This window comes from Poecilia formosa, unplaced genomic scaffold (assembly GCF_000485575.1).
Source record: "Poecilia formosa unplaced genomic scaffold, Poecilia_formosa-5.1.2 Scaffold427, whole genome shotgun sequence".
NCBI classification, from domain to species: domain Eukaryota; kingdom Metazoa; phylum Chordata; class Actinopteri; order Cyprinodontiformes; family Poeciliidae; genus Poecilia; species Poecilia formosa.
In genome coordinates, this window is record NW_006800366.1 from 1 (window position 1) to 22,456 (window position 22,456).

Here is a 22,456-nt window from a genome sequence, read left to right on the forward strand (position 1 = left end):
TAGAGCTGCTGGCAAAGAAACACTGCAAGTGTATCAGAGAGAGAAACATGACTAAAATGTCAAGATAATGTCACAAATGCATTAGGGTGTTGGTTAGCTACAGAAAGTTCTAGTAACAGCTGGCGACTGAATGCATATGCTATTAAAAAAACAGGAAAATTAATATGGATGATAACTTTCTGCTAACAGTACAAAATCTGTTTTACAGCGATGGATTACACCTCTTTTTCCCCCCCACAAGGACTGCTAATCCACCTCCTTTGCTTTTGCCATTCCCTTTTAAATCTGTTTGGTTCTGTTTGGTAAAGGTCACAAAGAGATACTGTAATAAACTCATCTGTAAAACAAACAATACTTAATTTTAAAGAAATTAAACGTTTTTTTAATATAAGTTCAGCATGAATATAGCAGAGAAAGTCCAACCAGCCACGCAGTTATAGATATAAAATCAATCACTTTAATACATTTTTAAACTGTTTACATAAAATCAGGGTAAAAAAGATATTTTAGTGGATTTGTAGCTTCGCGGGAGGCGTGGATGCTGCTGCTGCTGCTGCGTGGATTTCCCGGATGGAGCTGCGGCGCCATCTTCACGCCTCTGCTCACCGGTGGGTCTTCGGCTCAGCGGAGCGACAGAGCTGTTGCTGATCCACCGCCAGGACTCTCCGAGCAGCCCGATTATCGTCCCCTGTTTCCCCACCGGGACGCTGAACGCAGCCCTCCCCGCTACCGGAGCACCATGGCGGACAGAGAGAACCTGGTGTACCAAGCAAAACTGGCCGAGCAAGCGGAGAGATACGATGGTAAGGCTGCGGACACACACAGATCATAACGGTCACTGCGGAGTGCTGCGGCCCCCGCTCCGCCGCCTGCCTGTCTCCCTGCGCAGCGCAGGGGGCTCTAAGCCGCAGGTACAAGAGCTCACATGGATCTGGGGGCTGAGAGGACACAAAATGGCGGAGACTTTCCCTGCCTTATAAAGGGAAAATCTGCACCTCATAAAAATCGGTCTGAGTCCCGACAGAAACCGGGGTCCGTTTACGAGCGCGAGCCCCGGTTTCTGCTTCGCTAACCGGTGAACGTTTATGTTAATGCAGCTAAGCTAGCGTCCTGCTAGCGCTAGTTAGCTGCTAACTAGCTGGTTAGCCTTTCTTTACTCAGTCCTCCAGCTCAAACTTAAACCAGTTTACTTTCCCCCAATCATAGCAATAAAATATCGCTTAGTGTCTAAAATACCGTAATAGTTCATTTTAACGTATTTCTCCACAAACTGTGTGATTTTAAAGCACATGACTAGCCCTTTAATTCAGGTGTTCATGTTCTCTTCACTGCAGGTGAAAATGAGGAATGGGCATGTTGGCAAACATTTACAGAACAATTCAGTCCCTAATTAAACTAATTAGGCAGAGCATTAGAAATTAATTTAATGTCACTAGTTTGGGGTAAAAAATTAAAACAGTTTCAGTGTTTTAAAGCTAAACTTTCCTGATTCATGTGCGTCAGTTTGAATTAATACCAGTTAAGTGTTGTGAATCAAAAATTCAAAAAATAATTAATTTAAATTTTTAAATATTGCCCCTAGATGGAATGTGTCCCTGAATAGTCTTGTCTTTTTTACTGTTATTAATAATTATCAGTTAATTGACCATTAACCGTCACTTTAATCATTCAAAAGTTCACATTTTACTGGATAGTTATATTTTCACCCTTTAGAACAGCAACCAAACGTATTCTACATGCAAACTAAATATATCAGATACTGATATATTCAGTTTACATTGTTTTTCAAAGTGAGCATTGGAGCCAAATCAAGTTTCAAGATGAAAGATTAAATATTTTTTCATTTAAACTAGACATCTAGACATGCTTTCGTTTATGAAATTAACTAACTTTTCTTTTTTTGGGTTGGAGCAAAAAAAAAAACAAACAAAAAAAACAAGTTCTTTTGACATTTTAGCAGAAAAAAAATACGATCCTCAAAAATGAATACAACAGCTCTTGTTCTTCTAGCTGAGCAGAGTTTTATTTTCGGTGAGGTTGGAAAGCCTCCTCGCCATCAGCCTAATTTTCTGTAGGTTTTACGGACTCCGATTTTGATTTAGTCCAAATAATGAGAAAAATAACTAATTTATGAACTAATTAATAACTAATTTACTAGTTAATATTTGGGCTTCTTTTTGTAGCTGTAAGTCATTTGACTCTTATGTTGTCAATTCTAGAGTTTTCTTGCAGCAATGTGTGAAAACAGACGAATATTGGAAAAAACATTGATATTGTCTGACCTCATTTCCTGCCCTGTTGTCTAAATCGTCCGTCCTGACTCTGAGGCAACATGTTCAGGAGGCCCTGCGCCTCTTTCTGTTCGATCCCGAGGCGTTCCCAGTTCCCAGTGCTAGTTGGCATTTATTGTTTATCATCTATCCTGATAAATTTGTTGGAAGAATTTTGGTTTATTGTTGTCACAATGTTTAAAACCCCCCCAAAACCAGTCCTTATTGTCATGATTGATAGTTTTACTATTTTCTCCACTGTTTCTTCAATGGGAACATCAATAAATGCCAATAAATTTGAAAACAGTGTGAAGTTTAGTGACATAAATCACTTCCTGATGTGACTGGTGTTATAAACGGCAATGTTTTTCAGGAGCCGGGTTTTGTGTTTGTCTCTAATCTGGTAAAACTGGCAGTGATGATGATGATGATGATGATGATGATGATGATGAGTTTTTAGTGAAGGGTCAGAGGTCGGTTCTGCGGCTGATCTCCAGGTGTTAGGAAACATAAACACTAATATCCACAATAGTAATAATAATAATACCCAAACAAAGTATGGCGAAACGTTTTCCCACAAGACGTTTTCATTTTGCACATTTTTCAGAGCAGCTGCAGCTGATTGGAGGATTCCTGGGTTTGCATCAGCAGCAGTTTTAGATCAGATACTGATAAAATGATCAATATCCATATATCTGAAGTGACTTGTGGCTGCAGATGAATGTAACGGATATGGTTTGTAAATGTGATCATGTTGCTTCAGTTTCCAGGACCTCCTGAGCATCGATCAGCTTCCTGCTGCCTCAGAGGAAGGCTCTTCACCCCAACGTACAGAAATGCATTCCATGCTGGGGCTCCAACTAATAATTAATCTAATAATCAATTATTCTGACAATTACTCTGTTAAAAAAAATCTGCAAATTTTGATGATTTTTCATTTAATCATAAAAGATTTTTTTTCTGCAATATTAAAAACAGCTGAATATTAAATTTTTTTTGTGTCTATTTTACACATTTTGAACCAGATGAAGCTAAAACTGCTACATGACGAGTTTTTGGTGAAACATAATCATAGAAAAATAAGTTGTTTTTGCCCTCCTGAATGCTAAATGTATGTTATGCAGGTCTGTCCTAATAATAAATCAGTTAATGTCATGATGTCAAAATTAATTTCCATTTGGATGAATCATCGATTTTCTCTTTGTGTCAAAAACTGGATGATAAAAGTTTTCCATCTGGAGTTTTGGTCTCAACTAGCCGCTTATATGAAGACTTTATCATTAATTTTATTTTATTTATCATGATTATTAAAATATCTTCCAGTTCCAGCGTTAAATGTTTATTAGACTTAATTAAACACTTAAAGTTTAATTATCTCTGAGAATTTGTTCTTGAATTATTATTATTCCATTACTTGAAAATGGTCTCAAAACAACATTATCGTTTATCATGATAACTTCTACTTTATCGTCCAGCTGAAAGAAGGTTTTCTTCTGAATGAAAATGCGTTTTAAAGCATCTCATTCATCTGTTGTGTTGCGTCTCAGAAATGGTGGAGTCGATGAAGAAGGTGGCCAGCATGGACGTGGAGCTGACGGTGGAGGAGAGGAACCTTCTCTCCGTCGCCTATAAGAACGTGATCGGCGCACGGCGAGCGTCCTGGAGGATCATCAGCAGCCTGGAGCAGAAGGAGGAGAACAAGGGCGGCGAGGACAAGCTGAAGATGATCCGGGAATATCGGAAAACGGTTGGCTCCGCTCCGCACCACTGGGAACGCTGGCTAACCCAGCTGGCCTGAAGCCGGTCTGACCAATCAGTGTTTTTTACTGTCCAGGTTGAGAAAGAGCTGAAATCAATCTGCAACGACATCCTGGATGTTCTGGACAAACACCTCATCTTAGCAGCAACCACCGGAGAATCCAAGGTTTTCTACTACAAAATGTACGTACACACACACACACACACACACACACACACACACACAAAATGGTTTCCAATCCGCCAAAAATCAGTGAACGTGAGTCCAGAAAACCAGTTATGAATCAGTTTCTGGTGGCACTGCTGACCCGCTGCCTGTCCCGGTTCAGGAAGGGAGACTACCACCGGTACCTGGCGGAGTTCGCCACGGGCAACGACAGGAAGGAGGCGGCGGAGAACAGCCTGGTGGCGTACAAGGCGGCCAGCGACATCGCCATGATCGAACTTCCTCCAACGCACCCCATCCGCCTCGGCCTGGCACTCAACTTCTCCGTTTTCTACTATGAAATCCTGAATTCGCCGGACCGGGCCTGCAGGTACACGGCCGAGCCGCGGGGCGGCGCGGGATGGGTGTGACGCAGTGTAACCTGGTATTTTGACCCTGGCAGGTTGGCGAAGGAGGCGTTCGATAACGCCATCGCGGAGCTGGACACGCTGAGCGAGGAAAGCTACAAAGACTCCACACTTATCATGCAGTTGCTACGGGACAACTTGACGCTATGGACCTCAGACGTTCAGGGAGACGGTGAGACGCCACGCTCTGCACCGCAGCCTTCTCATTTCCCTCCTGAGTTCTTCCTTCCACTAACTCTTCATCTGCTCCTCATCCTCCTCAGACTGTTGAGGAGCCTCCTCTTCCTCCCCTCCTCTCCGTTAGAACAGTGTGTTTAGTAAGTCATTCCTCCTCTCTGGCTCCGCCCCTCACTGCTACCCTAACCTCCCCCTCACACCTCTGAGCTGCTTCCTGTTTCCTGTCTGCTTCCTGTTTCCTGTCTACTTCCTGTTTCCTGACTACTTCCTGGGTTCAGAGGCCATCGGGAAGTTTCAGTGTTTTTGAAAAAAATAAACGTATTTCCAGACAATATTCCATATTTTCATCCACCCGTCCATCCATCCATGATCAATAACTGAGCTTTTATAAATTCACATTAAATATTTTCCTTCATTTCTCATGAATTTCTGATCTTTTCTCCAGTGAAAACGGCTCTTTGAGTTCAGATTCATTCATTATTAATGATGGTAATGACTGTGAGGTCACATGACCCCCGTCACTCAACCCTTGTCACGTGACCCCACAGGTCGCTCCTTCATCACTTCCTGTTTAAATCCTGATGGATTCCAGTTGTTTGTCTTCCTTACACAGGTTGATTTGTCGTCGTCATGGTAACTCCCCTAAGCTACCACTGTTTCTGTCTCACAATGCGTTTTCCCTCCTACTGACCTCACCAGCACTCTAACAGCGCCCCTCCCAGCATGGTGCCACGTTGCCAGCAGCAGGTTAGCCTCTGAAGCTAACAGGAGTCATGCTGTTTGTTTCACTGGGGTGCTTGATGTGAAGTTTTTCCATCACCACTAATGGGGAAAATGGGTCGTGTTTTCTTAAAGGGACAGTTCACTCTTTTTCAGGTGCTCTAATCAGAATCTCTGAGCATCTTCAGTTTGAGGTGACATGTCATCAGTAAACACTACGTTATGTTATGGCTGTTTATGCCATGCTAGAATATACCATAGTATATGTTAGCATGGCTACTAGTATACTATATTATCACTATATATGCTCTCCTATGTTAGTATGTGTTATGGTATGTCTATCTGCATATCCATTCCTGTATTATGGACATTTATACTATATATATGTTAGTATGTACCTATACTATGTTATACTAGGTTCCCGCTGTCGTAGGCGTTTCCTCCAGACTAAACTTCTACAGTTATTTTAACTTTATAATCTTGTTTTGTTGCTCTGCTCCTCACTGAACTGTTAGCTTTAAAACTGAAGATGCTGAAAAAAGCATGTTCTGGTGTAAACAGAGCTTGACAAACTCTGACGTAATGTGACGGAGGAACGTTTCTACCCAACTCTGGATCCACTCCAGAAGTTTGACGCGTTAGCCTCACGAATCCTTGCTAATCGCTCTTTTCCTCTACATTTCAGGTGAAGAACAGAACAAAGAAGCGCCGCAAGACGCGGAGGAAGAAGCCCAGCGAGACTGAACAACTCAAGACAAACCCTCCTCTTCCTCTTCTCTATTTTTTCTTTCTCGTCCCAGAACCAGCTCCGGTTCCAGCCGGGTTCACCCCACCATCTTCCTCCTACCCTCACATGCACGTCTCCTGTCTGTCCCCTGAGGGTCCTCCCCGTCCACCGGGGGGCATCCTACCCTTTCTCTCTCTCTCCGTTAATCATTCTCTGCGACTTTTTTTTTTATTATTATTATTTCGCTTTCTTTGCTGCATCATCTGTTGCCAAGTCCGCTCGCCTGTATTTGTACCACACATCTGCAAGGCTTTATTTAAAGATGAAACTTGTTTTTGTTCCTGTGTGTGTTCATGATGCGCGTCGTCTCCATGCTGTCGGTTTGAAACTCTTCAGTCCTCACGATTAGAGACTCCAGCTGAGTCTTCAGGGTTCCCTCATCTCATCCTGTCTCTTCTTCCTCCTCCTGTTGGGTATGTGTAACGTGAATCTGATTTGTACTACTGGATATTCTCACCGGAGCCACAAGTACCATCTGTATTCTTTCTGAAACGCAGCATGGAAAACATTAAACTTCAAACTGAAAACTTCAACCTGTGTCCTGTCTAAAACTCAACCACTAGAGGGCAGTCACGTCTTTTCAAAGACTTCAGCCTTCATTCTCTGAAGTGTTAAAATATATTAAAACAATTTCATTTATTTCACTATAATAAATAATATCTAGTTGCAATGTATCACTATTGTTAGTTTTAGCTGTCAAGTCGTCAACATAAGAAGCTAGGTCTTAAATACATGCATAATATATAATTTAAAAAAGGATACAATTCTTTGCTACCAATTGTCAGCACTGGGACAGCTAAAGACAAGAAAAACTTTTTAATAAAAAAAAAGAAATGGTGAGGCAGAGTGAAGTAGGTCAGTTATGCTAACTTGACTTTAACTACATTAACATGTAGATGTGTTGTGGAATTCGGTATTTTTCAGATAAGTGTGCTAAATGTTTTCAGATTTTGCAAAAGCACAAAGCTAAAAACTAGGTCCACTTAATACTGGATCTAGTAGAAGCAGTAGAAATTATGTGGGAAAATTAACTTGGAAGCTAAATGGACTAAAATTTTTCTGATAGTAAAAGTGCCAAAGTGCTGAGTTCATTCACATGAGCGAAATGCGGCTTTCTCGTTTCCGCTTTGAGTTACCATGTCAGCTAGAAAAGACAAAGTCGTATTTAAGACGCAAATAAAGCAACACCTTGAATATTGTTGTCTTCCAAATATAATGGGCTTTTACGTTTTCATGGATTTCCAAGCGATCCTGAATTAAAAAGACGGTGACTTGTAAATATTCATTTCTAACAGTTAAAGCTAACGCCGCACAGCAAAGTCTGCAGCCTTCACTTTACTCCGGAAAGCTTCTTCAGGCTAAAGCTACCAGGGAGAGACGGATGGTAAATAAAGAAGCCGTTCCTCGGTTATTTCCATGGAACCACTTCTGTATTCAGTCTGAAAGAGCGAGTGTATGGGAACGACCAGCAGACCACAGCCAGGCAGCCGAACATCCGCCTGTACGCACTGCTGTAACACCGTCCTATTTGAGCTTTTCACAAGAAGCATACAAAAGTAATAAAACGAAATAACACGGAGACCTAAAGAAACACGCCCACAGTTTTTCTAAAAGCAACAACTTTGAACCTGAACAGTCAGGTGAACCAGATCTGACACCAGAGCTGCGCTACTTTTAAGCTTTTTGTGCTTCGTCATGCTTCGGAAGCTAAAAGCCCGAACTGTAATCTCCCCCGTTACTTGGTCTCTGACACTAAAGACAATAAACATACAGAACATAGTTGAAAATAAGGTCAAAACATCGTCTGTTAGAATGGATTAAAATGCTTAGTTACTTAAATAGCACATTTTTACAAGACAAATGTCTGATAATATTGCCTACTAGCATAAGCTAAAGTTAATGATAGTCGTAAAATAAAACTCACCCTCATCTGTGAATGTTTAACGAGGTGTAAATCTTAAAACATTTCTCCAGCTTACATGTTGGGGCTTCGGATCGATGTCACGTTACCTTGGCCAAGCCCTGCAAGCACCAAGTGCAGGGGTGCCCAAAGTCGGTCCTGGAGGGCCGGTATCTTTTATGTTTTAGTTCTCTCCCTAGTGGTAGTAACAATCTCCTCAGCAAGTCAGTGTTCTCCTTAGGCCTTCTAATGAGCCATCATTTGATGCAGGTGTCCTAAACCAGGGAGAGAACTAAAACATGCAGGATGCCGGCACTCGAGGACCGACTTTGGGCACCACTGACCTAGAGTAAAATGCCCATTTTCAATAGACCGGAAACGGTCAAGCCGCTTTTCCCCGAACGCGGAAGCTGACGTGCAAAGAGCCCATTAGCTCCGCTATTAGTGTCAGTGTCTCCATCACTGAAAATCAGAATCACTTAAAAAAATAAATGACACCACATTTTAATTTGAAATTATTTTTTCCTTTACTTAAAAAAGATCAAAATAAAGACGTACAATTAAATCAAAAGACGCCCATGTGACACGTCCGGTCTGGAGACGGATGGCAGGACAGGAATGCAGACCTGGACCGGTGCAGCTGGTTTCTTCCCTTTTCGTAAACATGTATGAGGACGGGCCGGATGATGAAACGTCTAACAGCACCTCTGGGCGTCTCGTGTCCTCCCGCAGACTGTCCAGCTGGACGTCTCTTCTACAGCATGGTGAGCCTCCCAGAGGATCCACAGTGATTCAGCTAAGACTGGCCCTAATCCCAGTCAACACACAACATAGTGGGAGAGATGGCGTCGTCCCATTGATGGCGGTAAAGTACTACCCTGATAGTACTGACTCAAGTCATTTTTTTTTTTAGTTCTCAGCATAAAAAAATAGATCAAAGAATGGAAAAAACTAAATAATCAGAGAGCAGGAAGTTGGTTCCTAGAGCCGCTCTCTGGATCTACGTCTGCACAGTGAGGACTGTCATGGCACCGTCTGTTCCAGAACCACGATCCGGACCAACGGCTCAACTACGCATGCGCTGAAGAAATACTTCCAGATTATTCTTAAAACGTACATCAACAAAGTGTAAGATAGTTCTAGACAATGAATAATAAACCTCATAAAATATTTGATTATTGTAAAAATAAAGGCCTTTTTTGTCCACCAGAAGACTCATTGACAGTAGCTACTAGCTAACAGTCTCACGAGTCCGATACATATTGTTCTTATCTTTGAACTAAACTAGAAGATTTAACACACTTCCCGTGAAAATACAGTGTGAATGCTGTAAGCTCAGTGGTTTTGGTGAAAATTGCAGAAGCATTTATAGTCAACTGCAGAAGACTTGCAGAAATGTAAGAAATTGGCAGAATCAGCAGAAGAAAGCAAAAGTCTGCTGAAGGCCAATTAGAAAAATAATTTAAGGAGTGAAAACTTTAAGTGAATGCAAAACTCACACCCAGAGGCTTTTAGAAATTGATGCTTTCAAAGCTAAACTGTAAGGTCACACCAGTTTATAAGGTAAAATGACAAACTAATAGTAGTTTGTCATTTTACAAACTGTGATAGTCTACATGCTACTGATGGCATGTAAACTATCAAAGACTAGCACATTGGCCTACTGCAACATTCATTCCATGCAATGTGAAAAAACACGTAAAAGCTAAAATTAATTGAAAAGCTAAAGCTAGATAAAATCCTAATAATAGCACGTAGGCTGTCAATAGCATATTTACTTAGAATAGAAGTGTGAAAAATCCCATACACTAGCTACATTTAGCTAAAGTGCTAATAATAGCTAAAATGTTACAAGCTACAGCAGTCACACTAATTATGACACACTAAAATAATTAAAACATTGTTTATGAAAATACATCCTCTTATAACAAATAATATTTTAATTAATATAAATGAATATGATACACTTTGTTGAGCTACATTTTAAGAATAATACGGAAGTATTTCTTCAGCGCATGCGTATTTCAGCTGACGGTTCAGATCGCGTTTCCAGAACCGATGGTTCCGTGACAAAGACTACACGGGTCGGGCCTATAGGTGGAGCTAGTAACATTCATCCTGGAATATACTTCAGAAACTTTACTGCAACAGGTATCAGAATATTTGGGCAGTGGATACCCTTCACATTTAGTTCGGATGCTCCTATATTAATAGAATAAACACAAAGTTCATCGGTCGTCGTCCGCTTCGTTATTGCGACGAATAAAATCTCCAGAGATGGTTTAGAAAAGAAAGAGTCTTCACTACAGCGTCTGCTATGTACACGAGTTTAAAAAGCAAGCACAGCCGTGGGGATGTACAGCTAGAGTTCCTCCTCAGAATATACATATTTACTAATCTTCACAGTATTCTAGATTTGCTCATATATTCAGTATCAATAGATTTAAACTGCCGCTTTTATGAATAGAAATATCTGCGTTTGTTCCCGTCGATATCTGTCCGAGAGCAGTCCGCTCAGAAAACACCAACTAGTTTCAAGTGTGCAGTTTTTTTCTCTGATATTTTTTGTCCTCCGGTTGGAATAAAAAAAAGTTATGGTTCGTTCCCAGCGGCCCGGCAGCGACCCGCTGGCCCGGTGAATCTGCCTCCTGGTGGTTCCGGACGGTCAGTCGGTTGGTGTTGCATTAAGGCACTTGAGAGGTTTTTGGTTTTCAAGGAAGCTCAGAGGAGACGAGGGCCAGGCCGGAGCTCTGGCGGACGGGCGGCCCGGTGTGGACGGCCTTGGGGCAGTCGGGCGTCAGAACCCGGCCGTTCTCCCCGACGCTGCCGGTGATGGACAGCCGAGCCTTGTTCCTCATGGCTTCTGTGAAGGTCAGCTGGGAAAGACAGACACAAACGAGAGGCTTGTTTCACTCCGAGGTTCTGGTTCTGGACATCTGGACGGATGGCTGCAGACTGGAGTTACGGGTCGACACTAAAGGAGTATCAGGAATGGCCGCCGAGGGCCAAGAGTTTGAAACTGAAAAAAAACAACAACAAAAAAACAACTTGAATCTGAAAATTAGTTTTGAACAGTTTTTTTTTCAGCTTAACATCCTTTTTCCAGTTTAATTTTTCAGTTTCAATTTTTTTTTTTTTACTTTAAAAACTTTTTTCAGTTTCAAATCTTTTTTTCAGAATCAATTTATTTCTCAGTTCAAAACTTTTATTCAATTTTAAAAATAATTTTTAAATTCTTTTGATTTTTCAGTTTCAAAACTTTGTTTTCAGGTTAAATTTTTGGATCTTTTGAACAAACTTTATTGCCCAAGTTTATCTCTGAATCTGCCTTCTTATGGGTTTATTATCCAAAAATCAGTTTCAAACAAATTAATTTAAAGGTGACCTAATATGCTTCCTTCAGCAGGTTAGGATTCAAAACATGTTGATTGCATTTTCCACAAAATCATTCTTGGACAAGATTTTATTCTGCTCTGTATTTTGAGCTGTTTTAGGGCCTCTGTCACTTTAAATCCAAATAAGCTGCTGCTGGCCATACACCCCACTCAACTTTTCACACTTCTGTGTGAAAATGGCCGCAAACAGATGCACAATTATACAACTATATGTCTTTGAAAAGCAGACGTGGAGCATCCTGCACGACCAACCAGAATGCGGCAAGTGGTTTCTGGTTGATGGTTGATAAGTCAACAACAAAACACTTGTCTTTTCCAGCAGTCATTATTCAGTGCAGACAGCGATAAAAGCAGCTGAGCAAAACGTGCTTGGGTTGCTAGGTAACAGGTGGCGCTCCACTGGAGTTGCAAGGCAACATCACAGTGCCCCTTGTTGTGACTTAATCAGTCGGTTTTGGAAGTGGTTCATTTTCCAGACAACAAAAACCATTACCTTATTGCCAAAAACCGGCTGGGTGTTTTTTGTGTTGCTCTGGAGTTGAACAACACTCCATTGGAGTTGCTGGGCAACGACGCAATTGTTTTTAGAAGCAGTTGAGACTCAAATTGTTACTTTCCTATAATAATGGCCTACATCATTTTTTCCAAACGTTTTTTTTTGTTTTGTTGCCTAAAACATCTTGTGTAAAGAAAGAGGTGGTGATTTTTTTATTTAACCAAGAAACTTTTAAAAACTCCAATCTGCAAAACCGATGAAAGCATGAGACCTACAGCTGCACCTCCAAAGAGCCAGAGCTTCCCGTTTCCTGTGAAGAGGTCTTCATCAGCATTTCTGTTTGAACTTTGGCTGCATCTCATCAAACGGTGACCTTTGACCCACTTAGATATCAAACTCAATGAATGAATGCCGTGTCCGCCCACACATCAATCAGCATCTTCAAGCACTAAATACACAGTTAGTTTCAAAGATGCAAATTCTTTAGCTGGATCCATGAAAATACCAAAGATGTCGCATGTTTGACCGACGGAGACTCTGAATCCTAATGGAGACCCATCAAGATCAGAATCAGCCGATTTTCACCTTCACCTAACCTGTACATTGATTTGTCAGTCAGAAACTCAAAAAAAAAATCAACCCACAGTACCTTCTGGGTATTTTAACAACAACCCTCTTCGGTGTACATGTTGTTACTGAGTGATGAAGACTCAGTTGACTGTTTTCAGCATCAGGAAACTACATTTTCCACATACTAGGTGACATCTGCAGATGTTTCTGGCTGTGACAGAGTGATTGAGAGCAATACTTTCAGCAGATAAAATCTTAGCAGAATACAGAAAAGTGGCTGTTTTATCTATTTGGAGGATTTAACATCCGTCATGGACCATGCTGGAACTGGTAAACCATGCTGGAACTGGTAAACCATGCTGGAACTGGTAAACCATGCTGGAACTGGTAAACTAAGGAGCTACACGTTCTAGGAAAAGTAGCTGCACTTGAGTTTTCAGTAGACTCTGTTCTACTGGAACCAAAACTTCAACCTTTGTTCCTCCTCCAGCTGCTGTGGTTCTCTTTCTTTCTCCTCTGAGTCAAACCAACCAAACCCTTTGATCAACCTGTTCCCCTCCTCGCCTGTGGAGGCGCTGCACCAAGAAACACTGAAGGAAACAAAACAAAAACCACTCAAGACACCAAGTGTTACTTCCTTCTTCATCAATTGGAAACAGAAATGGAGGTGTCAGATTTTAGCGGTTGGAGGATTTCTCCATGAGCCATTTACCCAGAATGCCCTGCACTGAAGTCCACTTCTGCTTATTTGGCTTGATTACGTGTTCACACCTCCCCACATGAACCGACAAGGTGTGAATGTCTACACGAACTGGACTTTCAAACGGACTGAAGTTGGATCAAACGTATTGAATGGGGTCTTTGTTTCAGGTCTTTGCCAGATGTTTTGCTTTTTTCGATTTTCAAGGTTTACTGGCACTTCTTATGTCCAAAAACCGATACTAGTCACGTTGCAAGGTTCTGCTGGACTCAGAAGATTTATCCAAAGCAATCCAAGTCCAAAGAAAAACTTTGAAGATGCCCAGAAATTCTGGAGAGCTAAAAGTTTGACTCTTTGGAGGGAAAACATGAAAGTGGTTCTGCACAGTTCTGTAGACATGTATATGCAGCCACTTATCTCTGTATAAACCCATTACCAACAGAATGACTTCACAGTGATAGGTGCAGGGAAGACAGGGAAGCTGACTGAGCAACGGTGAAGCTAATGAAGAGTTTATGCTGATGGGGGACACAACGTTGGACAGATATAGACTGGGGACAGAGATCTGGAAGTCAACAACAGAAAAGATAAAGTTCTTGGACTCGTCTGGAGGATTCTGTTCCTGAGAACATGAATTTGATAAAGGTTGGGATTATTTAGGGACAGACTTAAGACAGTGTGTCCTTTAGAAGGACAGATTTTTTTCCTATAAGACTTAAAGTTTGAAGTCAACATAAAATGGACAAAAGCTCTGCAGTTTGATGTCCTCACAGTTGTAAATGTGAGACATTGATCCTCATCTATCTTTCCTCAAGCCTGAGAGAGAAGCATCACCTCAGGGGTGACACTGGAAAAGAAAGAAACCTAGATCCAGCAAGCTAAGCACTTATTGATACTCCTGCTTGAATCCCTAAACCCATTGGCACCCCAGCAGCCCACATTAAAGATGTTTCTTTATTTTGAGGTGATCAGAGCACTTAGGAGCTTCTAACTGCTGATTGACGTTCCCACATCAGACAGAGGAGTCCAGGTAAGATGGGTCTTAAGAAGCAGAGCGATACCAGACCAAGCTAACCTGGAGGCTAACTCTACAACCAGTTAGCCAATAGAGGACCAGCGATGGGCACACGGTGTAAAAGGAAAGTTACTGGCTCTGGTTCCTTCATGAGCAAAGAAGAAAAATGTTCTCAGGATTCTGGTCACAAACTAACTGGGATTAGCATTGAAAGACCTAGCAGAGCATAAATTTAGCATAGTCTTGCCAGAGTACCAGAATCAGTTGATATTGTCACATTTACATGACAAAAATTGTGTCATTTTGTTCATCATTTCTTGATCCCTCTGCTCCTCTGCCTGGACGTGTTCACTGTAGATCCACTTAGATCTACGCCGGGTGGACGTCCGGGTCCGGGTGGACGTCCGGGTCAGGCGGACGTCCACCTTTACATTGGCTTGGCCGATGGATATCTGCTTTGAGTGAAGAACGTCAGACTATTTGGGAGCCTTGCCAATAACTAGACCAGCTTCTGCAGCGTTCAACACTCAACACTGAATTAAAGGTTGGATGGGGTGCCAATAATTGTGGAAGGTACTGTAGGTTAAAAAATACTCCTGCACTGTATCTACAGTGGTTTCTGTGTTGAGAATTAGCAATGCATGTTTTGTTTTGGCGGGAAGAAGGTTTCTGTGTGATGAATGAGGTCCAGTCTCTGTAGCCACACAAACTGCGAAGCATTAGAGACGACATAAAGTCTGAGGATGACTCATCACGTCCTGTCACACTGAGGGGAAGCTCAAACGCAGACCAGGACGTCACAGCAGCACAAAGTGAGCAGCTAAGACAGGGAGGTGGGAAGCGCTTTGCCACTGGTCACCACAGTCACTCAGCATGGCGGCGCGAGAACAGGGAGGCAAGGCGACAGGTTTCACTTACAGTCTCTGGCAGGGAGCTAGTGGAGGGAGAGCAAAGGGTTGGGTGAAGCTTCTAGGAAAACCACAGCTACATCTTAGCCTCCCCGTCGCTGCCATAACCATTGAAAACCTCACTAAACTCGGCTAAGTTGCGGATGCTGCCGCTGCGCCTGGGGCTCTGGCTAGGCTCGGGACTATGGCGGGGGCTGCCGGAGCGGCAGGGGTAGCAGCGGCGGTGGGAGTGGTGGAAATGGGGGTGTTGGGACGGGGTTTGGGACGGGGACTGGGCCTCCACCTTCATTCTTTTGGCCTCGTTGCGCGACTTGTAGCAGAATTCGATGAGGGCCACCAGCATTGCCAAACCCAGGCCCCCGACGAGGATGTAGAAGACCCCCGCCACGTTGCTCAGGCTGAGGGCCTGGGACGACTTGTCCTGTTTCCAGTGAGGACAGGAAAAACCAAAATCAGGACAAGTTGGTACAGAGAGGTCAAAGCATCAATAAATATACATCAGTCAGAATAAAAGGAAGAAAAATCTCTCTTCAGACTATCATCATTCACTCACAAACACACCAAACTCATCAAACTGCAACCATTTTCACATTGACCTGAACTACACTGACTCAAGACTAATGAATCAGTTAAAATTTAAAAATAGATTTTCTCACTTACCCCAGTTTACTAGAACTGAGTTTTTACTGTTTTTAGCACAGTGAAGCTTGGTCTAACAGTTTACACAGTAAAAAACACATTTATACTGTTTTCCTGAAATTCTAACATTAAGGGGGGAATGATATGCGTTTTCCAGGTACAAGGTCCCGTATTGTAGCATAATTAAGAAATTATGTTAACTTCTAGTTATAAAAATGATATATATATTAAATATGACTTAAAAGAAATTTAACTTCCTGATTTAACACTCTAAAGCTCTGCCTTCAGGAAGTCATCCCAACTTGGTTCCTCTATTAACCCTTTAATGCCTGATGAGGGAAAACTTTAAAACATGATGGAATGCTCAGAAAAGTTGATTTTACATGATTCTGCGTCTTTTAATTCAACTGAACTTTTCCTGTTTAGGTCAGCAGAAATCAACATTACTTTTTGCTAAATGTCAGAATACTTAAAGAGACTTTCTTCAGAGTCAGAAGTTTCTCAGAAAGTCTTCAGACTTTGGTCAAGCATTGTGGTTTTCTTTCGTCAGGATTTTTACCATAGGTTAATGGAGTTTTGGCCCATTCCTCCACACAGAACCAGTGCAACTGGGTCACCTTTTCAGTTCTGACCATGACTTTTCTGTGGGACTCAGATCAGATCCAGATGCTTCAAAACATTGACTTTGTTCCTTGAACAACCAGCTTATGGGGTGGTTAGATGGATTTAGAGACATTTATCCCATTAATTAAATTCTAATTTTAAAATAGCTATTTTTATTTACTAAGGTTATCTATGTCTGGTGTTTGATTATCTGAATAATTTAAGTTTGACAAAATAAATAAATAAAACTAAAAAATCTGTAGGGGGTTGAAAACATTTTGTAAAATGTGATTGTCTGCAGTCTAGCTGAGGTTCAACCACTGACTTCCTGTTAGTTTCCACCTTGAGGTAAGTGAGAAAATCAGTTTCCATGTTTTATATGAACTGCTCCTTTAAGTCCTCCCTTTAAAACAGATCCTGGTTTCATTCCCGACCTTTGAACCCTGATTTTGTTCAACCAGATGCAGCAGATCTGAGCTCACATCCTTCAGGCACATTCAACCCACGACCTGTTGGCACCAAAGGGCTGCCTGTCATGCTTACTCTCATCTAGCTGATGTTGTGTGTGTGTGTGTCGCGCTGTGCTGCATGGATCTGATTGGAAATGTGGAGTTTGCATGCAGCTTTCCTAGATGAAGCCTCCTCTGTGCTGCAGAGCATCAGCAGAGTGGATCAGTCAAAGGTTCTGGTCATGTCTGAACATGCCTTCTGACCGCCTGTGGTGGTAAACAAAGTGTTTCTGCAGCTGTGACACATTCAGACGTGGCCAAACGTTTTTACAGTGACACAAATGTCGTCTGTTTATTTCAAGTTTTTATTGGTTACTGAAGCAACATGTTGCTGAGAATAGCGTGGTTTCAGAACCAAATTAAGAGTAACCCACTCTCACTGGTGGCTAATTGCTTGTAGCTGGAGGCTATATCCATTGCTAAGCTAGTACCGATTTAATTAGCAATCGGCACCGATAACTGAGTGGCCAGCGCTGGAAAATGAGGAGGAAGCTACTCGCTAGCGTTAGCTTTCAATAGACAAGCTGCTACCTAGACATTCACAACCCATATTTTCTAATTCAAAGGAAACTTTATCGAGACAAATGGAAACCTTGAGCATCGTTAATTAGCTCTTGTTTAAAAACCAAAATGGTCACTCTTCAAACATGGATGAGATTATCCTAGTCTGAAAAAATGTTTGAAACCAAGATTGTGACTAGCGGAACCTTTATTTGATGTGTGTACGTACTATTGTTCTTTTATTGAACTTTTATGGATCCATTTAACAGGTAACACTGTCTAAGATGCAAGAAAAAACACTGTGGCTTAAGCACTTTATATTGGTCAATATTAATAATTATTGATTTTTTTGTTTCGAATATCTGAAATATTGCTCTTTGTGACCTTTCCTGTTTTATCCAGCTTTCTCTCTACGCTGTTTTTTAAGCAGTTATGAGGCACAGCACTGCTGCACAACTTACTCAGTAGGTTGTTGCCAGGTAGCCAAAGAGTGAAGGAGTTGCTAGGTAACTAAGAGTGATTTAGTTGATATCACCAACCTAGCTTAGCTAGCGGTGAGAGGCTGAGTGGCTATAGTCTTTCTTCTGCCTACATTCACATTTGCTGCCATCTAGTGGTTGGAGTTATAAATATTTATGCCTAATTTTCTACTAAATATACAACTTTATATCCAATGTATGTACGTTATGGAAACAAACCATCTCTACTTAATGCATTTCTTCATATGTTCTTGATAAATTCAGGTATAATGAGTGTAACAGAACGAAGCTAACATGGTTAGCATGTGGTAAAAAGCCGTTTGTGTCACTGCAGAAGCGGGAGGCCGCAGCTGCTGTGCGTGGTGCTCATGCCTCGTGTTGGTCATGCTGTGTCCGCCATCTTAAGCTTCTACCTGCATGTCTGTCATTGGCTGCACTGTCAGCAGGACAAAAAGAGTGCAAAGACACACAGCACAGAGAGGAGGGGGGGCACCCAGGCTGGTGGGACTGACCTTACTTCCAGAGTCCTTGGGTCCACACTCCCCTTTATCGTACCACCATTTGTTTTTCAGTTTGTCTAAGACTCCTGCTTCACTCAGTTTCAATACGGCAAGGTTTACGGGCGTTCTTCAAATCACGGGGGGCAGGGAAGGGCGGGGTGGGGAAATAACATAAATAACATCATAGGACATGTTATTTTATGTTATTCAGTCAGAAGAAGCCCAACAAGAGCAGCTCAGTACTCTTCACAAAGTGACGGAGCCAGTGAGGGCCCCACGGACGCTACATGTCTCTTTGCTCTCTGCTCATGTGACCCCAGGTTGGTTTGGGAAAGGGGGCGGAGCTAACAGACATATACAGGTGGGGCCCCGGCTGCGTCGCTTTTCTGGAACGGGCGCATACTGCCGGGACCTTTCTGAGCTCAACGATTAGCGCTGCTGGACCAGAACTACCGGCTCCGTTCTGCGTCAAGAACAGCAAGTATTTCTGCTTCAACAGCACTCCTCTTCCTCACGGGGTCAAAGGTGGGTCGACCCGGCAGATGCTCCTGTTCCCAACAAACATTTCTCTCCTACCCACATCAACGTCAGAGCGACATCGCGGCTAACCTTCTCGCCACCGCCTCCGCTGCCACACTCTCCTTTGTCGTACCACCACTTGTTTTTCAATTTGTCCAACAGGCCCTGCTCATTGAGCTTTAACACGGCCAGGTTAACGGCACTTCTTGAAAACGATAAAGCATATTTGGTGAGAGGGGTGAGTATGCTGTCCAATTTGGAAGGGGAGGAAGAAGAAAGGGGGAGAGGGAGGAGAAGTCAGAGAGGGACAAGGGTGGAAAAAAGTTAATCCCAGTTAAAAGACCTGAAAGCTCCCCGAGCCAAACCTCTGCTGTCAGGTTAAAGCTGGAAACAAACATTAGCATCTTTTAGTTCCCATTAGCCACTGGAATTTCAGCATGACAGTCATTTTTCAAGATGGCTGCCGTTTGAGCCTTTTAAGCCAAATATTGCCATAAAATGACCCCCATTTTAATTATTTGGATGAACTTTGTGATTTATTTTTGATGTTTGTCGTCCTATTTATACAACTTTAAAATAACAATATGTAGCAAAATCAGAAAGTGAGGACGTTGCTGTTAGCGAGACTCAAACCGGTCGTCAACAGGAAGGAAATGAAGGTATGAGACACGGACTGAGACAGTCGTCTAAATGGTTAGCATTAGCAATTTTTTAATGTGTTTAGTGGATTAGTGTTAGCTTATGCAATTTTGTTTGTGTTTATCGGGTTAGCATTAGCTTCTGCATTTTTTGTGCTAGTGGGCTAGCATTGGATTATGCAATTTTTTTTATGTGTTTATCAGGTAAGGGTTAGCTTCAGATATTTTTTGTGCTGAGCAGCTTAGCATTAGCGCCTCCTAATTTTGTTAAAGTTTCGCCGACTGATACTGATGTAATATTCGCTACAGCAGCAGAACTGAGCAAAAGTTTTAAACCAACTCAAAAACAGACAAAAACACGGAAGTAGTTCAGAAAACCTAAAGAACGATGCAGGCTGTAATAAATAAATAAATAAATATACAAGAATAGTTTAAATAAAACAAACAGACCAAATAATTTTAAAATAGCCATGGTTTCTTAAAATTTAGTCATTAATAAAACTTTAGTGAATAGTGCATCAAAAATTCTCTAATTTTTTCAGAGATTTCATTTGTACTGCTCAACAAGATTTTAGAATAAATGGGAACAAAAAGTAATTCTATGCTTTAACAATAAAATGAATTAGAAATATTTTATTTCTGCACATTATTCCTCAATTTTATAAATCAATGCCTTTATTTAAAGAAAGATGCATACATTTATGTATGTATCCACAATGTAGCCACAAACTACATTGTGGCCTTTAAGAGAAAAGTCTTCAGATACTGTCTCATTTTAATCAGTAAAGCAATAGTTTAACAGGTTTTCTAAAGCTTTTTAATGTGTATATTTTTCATTTTAAAACAGTACATACTTAATGGTTTAAAACTTTTGCACATAAATACACCTTTATAAAATAGTTAAAACTACTGAATAAAACAAGTAAACAATGCTGCCACCTAGTGGACTGGATGCAAAGCTGCACCAACATTCACATTTCAGAGCTAAAATCTGAAAGTTCGCTTTTTGTTTTGTGAATCCAAACAGGTTTTGTTTGTATAACTAAAAATAAAATAAACACAAAAACACAATTTAAGCACTTACAGAAAGTTGTGATTATAGTACCCCGATTAGCTAGAAATTCAGGTCAAAGGTCAGAGTGTGATTTAAAGAGCTGATAAAGCTTTTGCTCTGCTGCTGTGACCCAACAGATAAAATACAGTGACCTCCATCGCCATGACAACTGCATAAATCAAATCAAATGCATCTCTAACTGTTCCCTACTTCTCATCCTGAACCACAAACATCTAGATATTTTTACATGAATCTGAAGGCAGATGGTTTTATTTAGGGGTGACGGTTATAATGAGCTTTAAATGTTCATTAGAATTTAAAGTTTATTGATCTTTGATCTCGTCATTACCATTAATTTGATTGAAAATGGTCTCAAAAGTACAATATTATCATTTACAGCAATAAGTTCTGGGATACGGGCTGCACAGTGGCGCAGTTGGTAGAGCTGTTGCCTTGCTGAAAGAAGGTTCTGGGTTCAATTCCCGGCCCCGATCTTGTTCTCCCTGTGCATGCGTGGGTTTTCTCCGGGTACTCCGGTTTCCTCCCACAGTGAGTGTGTGTGTGCATGGTTGTTTGTCCTGTGAGTCTCTGTGTTGCCCTGTGACAGACTGGCAACCTGTCCAGGGTGTACCCCGCCTCTCACCCGGAACGTTAGCTGGAGATGGCACCAGCAACCCTCCCGATCCCTCTAAGGGACAAGGGTGTAAAGAAAATGGATGGATGGAGTTCTGGGATACTTTGTCATCCAGTGAGATTGATTACATTGACAGGCCTTGTTTGGGTCGGTTTAATGAAATTATGAAGGGTTTCTGAGTCAAATATGGGTGAAATTTTCTGTAAATCTAAAACAGACTTCATGATTTTTCTCTGCCGGTTGAGTGGAAACACTCAGGGTTCATTATAGTTCAGTTTTATTTAGTTGGCTTTTTCTTTGTCTAATTCAGTTTTAATTAGTTTTTAGAGTTTATTTGCTAGTTATTAGTTAAATGTTTTTTGTTTCTAATAGTTATAGTAATAGTTTTAGTTTTTTCACACCTTGGTAAAAGGTCAATGTATTGTGGTTATTTTTACACTGCATTTACATTACAAATACTCAAATGGATTAAATTTGTGGACCAGCTTAGCGTAGCGTAGCCGCCAGGAGGAAAACGGAGAGCCGTAATTCAGCTGACATAAACTGCTTATTTCACATCAGTTTAAAAGGTTGATTAATAGATACAAATAAACATAAATACGAATTTAAGTATGTTTTAGTTATATTTTTCCCCATTAACATTTTTATTTATATTGCTTAACAAAATGTTTTCTCCAGTTCAGTTTTTGTAAAATTTTAACAAAAAAATAATTTAATAATCTTGGGATCGTCTCCAGGGTCCAGAGGTTTGTCTCCTGGTGCGTTCAGATCCTTTTCAATTCTTTGCATCATTGACAAAATGAAACATTGGTAATGGCAGCAGATTGCAGACAGAAAGCAGCATGATGCTGAGTCAGAGGAGCAGTGTGAACGTCCAGCCTGCTGCTGCTGCGCGTTTCCCTGCGGGCAGAGCAGGAAGTGACAGGGTGATCCCGCCCCATCCACAGGAAGCAGCCTGGAGGAGAGGACCACCAGCATCTGTCACTGAGTGCGTCTAGTCAAATCAGGAACTCCAACCACAGCAGAGCTGCACAGCCTCACAGATCCTTCACTACAGTTTACAGCAGTTTACGACAGTTTACTGTGGTTTATTAGTTTACTACAGCTTACT

The 22,456-nt window shown here is 41.5% G+C and overlaps 2 protein-coding genes across 4 annotated transcripts in view; one reads left to right on the forward strand and one right to left on the reverse strand.

The window, feature by feature from the left end:
• Positions 1–523: 523 nt before the first annotated feature.
• Positions 524–6,818, forward strand: LOC103155385 (14-3-3 protein epsilon). 2 transcript variants are annotated; one of them, XM_007577058.2, is made up of 7 exons: positions 559–803; positions 3,818–4,017; positions 4,105–4,211; positions 4,358–4,564; positions 4,637–4,773; positions 4,865–4,918; positions 6,184–6,818. In XM_007577058.2, the coding sequence occupies exons 1-6, from the start codon at positions 740–742 to the stop codon at positions 4,870–4,872; spliced, it is 723 nt and encodes a 240-aa protein (XP_007577120.2). In that variant the 5' UTR covers positions 559–739; the 3' UTR covers positions 4,873–4,918; positions 6,184–6,818. The 2 variants fall into 2 exon arrangements, with proteins under 2 accessions (XP_007577119.1, XP_007577120.2); XM_007577057.2 differs by lacking the exon at positions 4,865–4,918 and having other exon boundaries at positions 524–803.
• Positions 6,819–8,693: 1,875 nt separating this feature from the next.
• The window catches only part of LOC103155416 (glutamate receptor 4-like), a 98,134-nt gene continuing 84,371 nt past the window's right edge, over positions 8,694–22,456 (reverse strand). Inside the window, exons 14-16 of one of the 2 annotated variants that reach the window (XM_016663532.1) lie at positions 18,513–18,627; positions 15,553–15,690; positions 8,694–11,061 (exon numbers count right to left, since the gene is read on the reverse strand). In XM_016663532.1, the coding sequence (XP_016519018.1) occupies positions 10,897–11,061; positions 15,553–15,690; positions 18,513–18,627 (418 nt within the window). In that variant the 3' untranslated portion in view covers positions 8,694–10,896. Of the gene's footprint in view, positions 11,062–15,552; positions 15,691–18,512; positions 18,628–19,109; positions 19,225–22,456 lie in introns of both variants that reach the window. The other variant, XM_016663531.1, reaches the window with a different exon arrangement.

Excerpts from the sequence above, each read along its gene's own strand:
- LOC103155385 (XM_007577057.2), top strand. The coding sequence starts at position 539 with ATGCTGCTGCTGCTGCTGCGTGGATTTCCCGGATGGAGCTGCGGCGCC. Across the intron at positions 804-3,817 it reads GCAAGCGGAGAGATACGATG|AAATGGTGGAGTCGATGAAG; the intron begins GTAAGGCTGCGG and ends GTTGCGTCTCAG. Across the intron at positions 4,565-4,636 it reads TCGCCGGACCGGGCCTGCAG|GTTGGCGAAGGAGGCGTTCG; the intron begins GTACACGGCCGA and ends TGACCCTGGCAG.